Source organism: Calidris pugnax, unplaced genomic scaffold (assembly GCF_001431845.1).
Source record: "Calidris pugnax isolate Ruff unplaced genomic scaffold, ASM143184v1 scaffold133, whole genome shotgun sequence".
Classification (NCBI taxonomy): domain Eukaryota; kingdom Metazoa; phylum Chordata; class Aves; order Charadriiformes; family Scolopacidae; genus Calidris; species Calidris pugnax.
Genome location: NW_015090977.1, coordinates 4488414 through 4496572, shown reverse-complemented (window position 1 = coordinate 4496572; position 8159 = coordinate 4488414). Strand labels below are relative to the sequence as shown.

General features: G+C 61.8%; 1 protein-coding gene across 1 annotated transcript in view; it reads left to right on the top strand.

Annotated features, from left to right (window-relative positions):
• SSC4D (scavenger receptor cysteine rich family, 4 domains) overlaps positions 1-5168 on the top strand; it is a 15868-nt gene extending 10700 nt beyond the window's left edge. Inside the window, 8 exon segments of the mRNA XM_014953118.1 lie at positions 503-817; positions 940-1020; positions 1289-1366; positions 2286-2290; positions 2292-2466; positions 2968-3045; positions 3687-4031; positions 4987-5168. Coding sequence (XP_014808604.1) covers positions 503-817; positions 940-1020; positions 1289-1366; positions 2286-2290; positions 2292-2466; positions 2968-3045; positions 3687-4003 — 1049 coding nt within the window. The 3' untranslated portion in view covers positions 4004-4031; positions 4987-5168.
• Positions 5169-8159: the final 2991 nt, after the last annotated feature.

The following is an 8159-nucleotide window of genomic DNA, read 5'->3' as shown; positions in this document are numbered from 1 at the left end:
AGCATTCCTTGCAGGCTCCCCCCCCCTCCCACCCACCCCTCCGTCACCTGCTGCCCCTCCGTTGACCACCCCAAACCTCTGGCTCCAAGGGGCAGAGCCCCAGGGACCCTCTTGTTGTTCCAGTCTTGGCCAAACCCTGTCCCAGAGGTTCATCAAGGCTCCCATCAGCTGGGAGTGATGGTGACCCTAAGGCATCACCCCTTCCCCGCTGTTTCTCACCCGGTTTCTTTGCCCTCACGGGCACTGCCAGATCCAGGCTTGGTGGCACCACTGCACCATGGTGTGGGCAGTGACCTCCTGGGGACAGCAATGTCCCTAGAGGTGTTCAAAAGACCGGTTGACATGGTCCTCAGGAATATGGTTTAGTGGTTTGTTTTTTTCTTATTTATTTTTTGTGTCAGAGTTAGGTTGATGGTTGGACTAGATGATCTTTAAGGTCCCTTCCAACCTAGACGATTCTATGATTCTAATGTCCCTCTCACCAGCTGCTGCCACCCTGCAGGTGATGGCAGCATCCGTCTGGTGAGCGGCACGGACACCTGCCAAGGCCGGGTGGAGATCTTCTACCGGGGGAACTGGGGCACCGTCTGTGACGATGACTGGGGCCTGAGCGACGCCAGCGTGGTGTGCAAGCAGGTGGGCTGTGGCCAAGCCCTGGATTACAAGAGCAACGCTTATTTCGGCTACGGCACAGGCCACATCCTCCTGGACAACGTCAACTGCGATGGCAGCGAGCCCTTCCTCGCCGCCTGCTACAGCCTGGGCTGGGGCATCCATAACTGTGGCCACCACGAGGATGCTGGGGTCATCTGCACAGGTACTGGGGCAGAGCATCACCTGCCTTTGGGGTTGTTCCCAGCGTGGGGGGCAAAAATCCTGGGACATCCTGTTCTCCAAGGAGAAATGGCCACAGAGAGGTGTCCCTCTGTGTCACCGCAGGGTTGGACAGGTCCACCATCACGTCCTTCACCACCTCGGTGGCCCTGGACTATGAAGAGACCCTCACTGCCACGGCCACAGGTAGGAGGTCCACAGCCATCCAGCCCACCCTTGCACCGCAGCCAGGGCTGGGGGCTTACTGGGGGACACTGTCTTCTGTGTCCTCCTGGGACTCCAGCATGGTCACCCTGGGCTCCTGCCACATGTAAGTGAGGCTTGGGAGGTGACATTACCCAAGGCAGGAGCTTGCCATGGGGTGGCCATGGGGCTAGAGGCCCCCAGCACCAGCCAGGTTGGGGGCAGCCAGGCTGGAACCCCCAACGCCCACATGTCCCCATGCTTGTCCCAGCAGTGACAGACGGCAGGGACCAGCCCTCCTTGGCCACCGAGGTGGTCACCACCGCTCTCCTTACCATCGAGCAGGAAAGTAAGTGTGTGGCCACTGCAAGTCCCACACAGGGTCTGGCATGGACCCCCTGGGTTCCACAGCCTTGGGGGGTTACCACATATCCCCAGGGCTCACTCCATCCCCCCCAGGGGTTCACCCCACATCTCCAGGGACTACCCCATGCTCACAGTACTCATCTCGTGCTGCTTGGGAGTCATCCCATGTCCCTAGTGTCACCCCACATCCCCAGGACTCACCCTATGTGCCCAGGGGCTCACCCCACATCCCTAGGGCTCACTCCATGTTCCCAAGGGTTCACCCCACATCCCCAAGGCCCATACCATGTTCCCAGAGGGTTGCTCCCACATCCCCAGGGGTTACCCCACACCCCAGGGGCTTACCCCACATCCCCAGGGCTCACCCCATGTTCCCAGGGAGTCACTCCATGTTCTCAAGGGCTCACCCCATGTTCCCAAGGGCTCCCCCCACATGCCCATGGCTCATCCTATGTCCCCAGGGCTCACCCCATGTTCCCAGGGAGTCACTCCACCTTCCCAAGGGCTCACCCCATACCCCCAGGGGCTCACCCCACATCCCCAGGGGCTCATCCCACATGCCCAGGGGCTCACCCCACATCCCCAGGGCTCACCCCATGTTCCCAGGGAGTCACTCCGCCTTCCCAAGGGCTCACCCCATACCCCCAGGGGCTCACCCCGCATCCCCAAGGGCTCACCCCATGCCCCCGGGGGGTTCAGCGGGGGCCGTGGTACCCCCCGTGGAGCCCCGGTCCCCCCGGCGGCGTGCCTGTGCCGGGGCCCCCCACGCAGGTGGTGGCGTGCGGCTGGCGAACGGGAACGGGAGCTGCCGCGGGCGGGTGGAGGTGCGGCACCGCGGCACCTGGGGCACCGTCTGCGACGACGACTGGGACTTCCCCGACGCCCAGGTGGTTTGCCGGCAGCTGGGCTGCGGGGCCGCCCTCGCCGCCACCGTCCTCAGCTCCTTCGGCTACGGCAGCGGGCCCATCCTGCTGGATAACGTGGGCTGCGGCGGCGGCGAGGCTCGGCTGGCCGACTGCTTCCACCTGGGCTGGGGGCAGCACAACTGCGGCCACCACGAGGACGCCGGGGTCATTTGCCGAGGTGAGAGCGGGAGCGAGTCCGGTGGCCACCTGGTCCCACCTGAGGGTCTTCCATCGTCAGTTGGGTGGGAGAAGGGGAATGGATGCAACAGCCCACCGGGTCTCTGCTGAATCCTGACTCGATGGCGTGGAAATCCAATGAGATAAGTTGGTGTGGGGAGGATTTTGGCCATGCTCAGGCTGGCTGTGGGAAACAGGGTTCCCAAAATGGGGTGGTAGATGAACATGAGCCCCCAGACCCTGGGGTTCCTCCTGCCCACGGGGGGATAGCAGAGGTGGTCAGGTGGTGTGGTGCCTGGTGATGTCTGGAGCTTGGGTTCCACCTCTGGTCTCTGTTTGTGCACTTTCCTGGAAGGAGAGTGGCTGCACATCCCACCCCACACGTCCCTGCATCCATCCCCAGCCAGCCCCACACTGCTGCTGGGGGGGGGGCTGTGACCCAGCCCTGAGGGGCACAGGTGTCCCCTGAGTCACTTTTCCCACCTCTTCCCCATCGCACCAGGTGCTGATGATGATGGAGACCATTTCGAAGAAGCCACCACTACAACCACCACATCGGCTCCGATTCGTCCCAAGGATGGTAGGTACTGAGGTATCACCAGGGACACGGTGCCAGCCCTGGGGACGCTCAGCACTGGCATAGGGTGGAAATGGAGGTGGCTTGGGCAGAGCCCAGTGGCTTTGATGCCTGAAGCATCAAACTGGAGCAGCCTGCAGGAGGAGGAAGAGCCATGTTGGTGGCACTGTTAAGCCATGGCCTTTCCTGGTGCCCCCAAGGCTGGTCTAGGCAGAGGAGGTGATGGACCTCAGGTGATGGACCTTGGTGGGGAGAGGAGATGGTGGACCTCAGTGGGGATAGAAGGGGATGGACCAACAGGGCTGAGCCAGGAACAGAGACTATTGCCTGTTGCTTCAGTCTGAGCATCCACCATGACACTTTGGGGGTCAACCCCAGCTCTGATGCCGGCAAGTGGTCACCCTCTCGTGATCCTCCTGCCTATGCAGAGGCCGTGGTGGAGCTGTGGGCTGCAGCAAACATCTGCCTAGCCTTGGAGAGACCAGTTCTCTTCTTGCCCTGAGGCCACCTGGCCAAGAAGGGCCCCTTTTCTGCCAGCCCAGTGGGTGCTGCTAACCCAGGGTGGTGGTGGCAGTCAGGGAGAGGAGGACACAGCGCTGGGGTGGGCTGCCCCTGGGGCTGTCTCACCCCATCCCCTTTCCTAGGGTCCCTGCGCCTGGTGAACGGCAGCCACCGGTGCGAGGGGCGGGTAGAGATGTTCTACCTGTCCCAGTGGGGGACGGTGTGTGACGACGCCTGGGACCTGCGGGACGCCAAGGTGGTGTGCAGGCAGTTGGGTTGCGGGCACGCCGTGGCGGCCTGGGGGGAGGCACACTACGGTCAGGGCACCGGCTACATCTTCCTCGACAACCTCAAGTGCAAGGGCCACGAGCCCTCGCTGCTGCGCTGCTCCCACATCCGCTGGGACGTCCACAACTGCGACCACTCCGAGGACGCGGGGGCCGTCTGCGGCATCCTATGACCACCCACCCACCAGGACCCTCGTGCAGGTACGGAGGGGACGGGGGACAGCGAAGGGAGCTGGTGGCAATGCCCATGGAGAGGAGCTGAACCCTGGTTGCTGCTCGGGGACACTCACTCTCTGCCTCAGTTTCCCTACTCGCCCCACAGGGGCACTGGCTGGGTCCCCCGTGGGTGTTTGGGCTCTGAGGGTGGGAAGAGCTGGGTGGACACGGGGTTTTCCTCAGCTCCTGAAATACTGGCAGAAGCTTTTCCCCCCCTTTGGAAAAACAAACCCATTTTTGGTGTGAAATCTGGTTGCTTTCAGCCATTTCATTTAAGAGATGGGGAGAGAAAAATGGATTTTCTGCTGTGAAAATGAAGTTAGATTATACTTGGGAAATGTAAAAAAGGGCTGTAATCAAACCAGGGTATTCCAGTGGCTCTGCAGTGAGTTGCTGCTTTTCTGCAATTTGCTTTGCAAAGCTCCCAGCAATCTGAACATCAGGTTTTTCTTCTCATTTTGGTGGAAGAAATGCTGGGTCCTCCCCAATTTCCATGCAGCAGGAATGCAGGTGTCGGATCTCACACCGTCTCCAACCCCACCCCGCTTCCCAGTTGCCCAGTGTTTCTTCCTCATGCCCATTTCATCTCCTATTTCTTTTCCCAACGCCACTGGGTTTGTGGAGAGTCCACGGGGACCACCGGTCCCTGCCCAAAAAAGCCCTTGGGGAGCAGGGAGGGACTGAGCACCCCACATCTTCCCCATCCTTCCTCCATCCTGCGTGGTCCAGACCAGCTCTGGCTGCTCCTTCCCAGTAGCTCCATGATGCTCCATGCTCCGAGGTGGCTGGGACAGGCAGGGAGCCTTCAGACAGGGCAGGAGCAGACAGAAAACCCTAGCGAAGACCCCAAATCCCTGCCAAGCACAAAGTGGGGCTGAATCCAGGACCCCAAACCCTCCCTGGTGCTCTGGTTTTGGGGTGAAAGCCGTTTCCCTCCCAGCTCAGGTGGAAGGACCCAGCCCGCAGCACCAGCCGCCTTCGCCATCAGCCCTCTCTGACGTCTGAGGAGACACCAGCCAAACATCTTTGTGCTCTCCTCGACGGGGTGCCAGGGGGGGACGGGCTCGTGTGGCGGCGCAGAGCGGGTCCCAGCTGCCCCCTCCGCCGCACCCGCTCCTCCGGTGGTGCAATTCTTTTGTTAATAATAGATTGTGTATATTCCTGGGGTTTCCCTCACCCCCCCCCACCCCATTTTTCTTATATGTGTTGGGGTTTGTTTTGGGAATAAATAAAAGCCCGTTGAAAGTGTGCTGAGACCCGATTTCCTCCCCTCCCACCCCCTCGAAACCCGGGCAGGAGCAAATAGCTGGGGAACCAGTGATGCCCCGAGCCCAGAGGACGAGGGCTCAGCTCTTGCTGCCAAAAATTGATGCAAATATTTCCCTTGATGGCCTTTGATTCCCACCCAGCTGGGAGCAGAGCTCGGACCCTTCCCCACCCCAGCTCCAGGGGTACATCCCTGATCCCCAGCTGGCTTGTGGGGGGGGGGGGGGGGAGGTTGGGTCGGGCTCCGGGCTCGACGGGGTGCCAGGGGGGGACGGGCTCGTGTGGCGGCGCAGAGCGGGTCCCAGCTGCCCCCTCCGCCGCACCCGCTCCTCCGGTGGTGCAATTCTTTTGTTAATAATAGATTGTGTATATTCCTGGGGTTTCCCTCACCCCCCCCCACCCCATTTTTCTTATATGTGTTGGGGTTTGTTTTGGGAATAAATAAAAGCCCGTTGAAAGTGTGCTGAGACCCGATTTCCTCCCCTCCCACCCCCTCGAAACCCGGGCAGGAGCAAATAGCTGGGGAACCAGTGATGCCCCGAGCCCAGAGGACGAGGGCTCAGCTCTTGCTGCCAAAAATTGATGCAAATATTTCCCTTGATGGCCTTTGATTCCCACCCAGCTGGGAGCAGAGCTCGGACCCTTCCCCACCCCAGCTCCAGGGGTACATCCCTGATCCCCAGCTGGCTTGTGGGGGGGGGGTGGGTGAAGTTGGGTCCGGCTCCAGGTGTTTTCCCAGTGGGATTTGGCAGCCCCGTGGGCTGGGGGGGGGCTGCTGAAGCGGGTGGCGTTGCCGCTGTGCGGCTGTACGGGCTCTGCAGTGCTGACGGCAGTAAATCCGGTGCCGCTCGTTAACGAGCAGATGGGAAGAGAGAAACTGTCCTGGGAGCTGCAGCCCCTGCTGCTGCTGCTGCCTGCAGGGCCAGGCTGTGACCGTGGGGCTGGGGACCCCCGAGATGGTTGTCCCCCAACTCGGCGAGTCTTTTCTGCACCCCGATCTCTGGTAGCGATGGCCGGAGCAGCAGCGTGCTGTGAGATGGCACGTCCCAGCCACCGGGCCCCTAGGACACTTGGGGACATGTCCCTGAGCAGCTCCCAGGCTGACGCGGGTCTCCTTGGGTGTCCTTGGCCCCGTGCTCCAGCAGCCAGCATCAGGATGACGTTTGCCACCTCTCCCACCGCTTCCCGTGGGCAGGGCTTGCCCAGCACTTTGCTCCTAGTCCAGATTTCCACCAGTGGGGAAACTGAGGCACAGAAGCATCTTCCAGGCAGGCCACGGAGGTGCAATTGGACCCTGGGAGAGGGCAGGGAAGTGGCATGTGAATAAAACCTCTTTTTTTACTGGGTTTCCAGATCCTGCACTCTTGGTTGCCCACCCCTCTGCCTCCTCATCCCCCCTGCTGCCACCACCAGCTCCCGCCTCGCCTCCTGCCTCTGGGACAGCTGGGGGATGCCTGGGTCCTGCTGGGAGCAGGAGGGGGACTGTCTCCAGCAGCCCCCGGACATCCCCCTCCTCCAGCCAACACCAGCTGGGATTGGGTCAGAAGGTGCTGTGGGCTCCACCAGCTTTGCCTCCCCCTCCCTGTGGCTATGGAAGGTGGGGAGGGGGCTGGTGGCCAGGAGATGATGAGAAAGGCTGGCTGGGTTTTCCATGTTTTCCTTGGGGACTGTGCCGTGAGCTGGTGTTTGGTGTTACCCCACACCCTGCTCCTCTTCATTTTGGGCTGGGAAGAGCAGGTCCCGCTCGCCCTGGGCTTCTCCCTCCTGCAATCCAGCAAGGAAAGGGTTTCCAGCCAGGAGATGCAGCAGCCTTCTCCCTTGTCTTCCAGCCCTTTCTCCTGCAGACAGGGCTTGAGATGCTGCTGGGATCCACAGGAATCCCCCCCAGACATTCCATGCCCAAGATGGGCATCGTCTCCATGGAAGCAGGGAGTGACAGGCAGGGTGGGAGCAGGGTACCAGCACGGGGGATGCCCCCCCCCTGGAGCAGGGTATGAGCAAGGGGGATACTCTGCCCCTGCCCCTAGAGCAGGGTACCAGTGCAGGGGATGCTCTACCCTTGGAGCAGAGTACCAGCACGGGGGATGCCCCCACCCTGGAGCAGGGAATGAGCATGGGGGATGCTCTGCCCCTGGAGGAGGGTACCAGCACGGGGGATGCTCTCCCCCTGGAGCAGGGTATGAGCACTCGGGATGTTCTGCCCCTGGAGCAGGGTATAAGCACGAGGGATGCTCTGCCCCTGGAGGAGGGTACCAGCACGGGGGATGTTTTGCCCCTGGAGCAGGGTACCAGCATGGGGGATGCCCCCACCCTGGAGCAGGGTATGAGCACTCGGGATGTTCTGCCCCTGGAGGAGGGTACCAGCACAGGGGATGCTCTGCCCCTGGAGCAGGGTATGAGCACTCGGGATGTTCTGCCCCTGGAGGAGGGTACCAGCACGGGGGATGTTTTGCCCCTGGAGCAGGGGACCAGCATGGGGGATGCCCCCACCCTGGAGCAGGGGATGAGCACTCGGGATGTTCTGCCCCTGGAGGAGGGTACCAGCACGGGGGATGTTTTGCCCCTGGAGCAGGGGACCAGCATGGGGGATGCCCCCACCCTGGAGCAGGGGATGAGCACTCGGGATGTTCTGCCCCTGGAGGAGGGTACCAGCACGGGGGATGTTTTGCCCCTGGAGCAGGGGACCAGCATGGGGGATGCCCCCACCCTGGAGCAGGGGATGAGCACTCGGGATGTTCTGCCCCTGGAGGAGGGTACCAGCACAGGGGATGCTCTGCCCCTGGAGGAGGGTACCAGCATGGGGGATGTTTTGCTTGGGTGTCCTTGGCCCCGTGCTCCAGCAGCCAG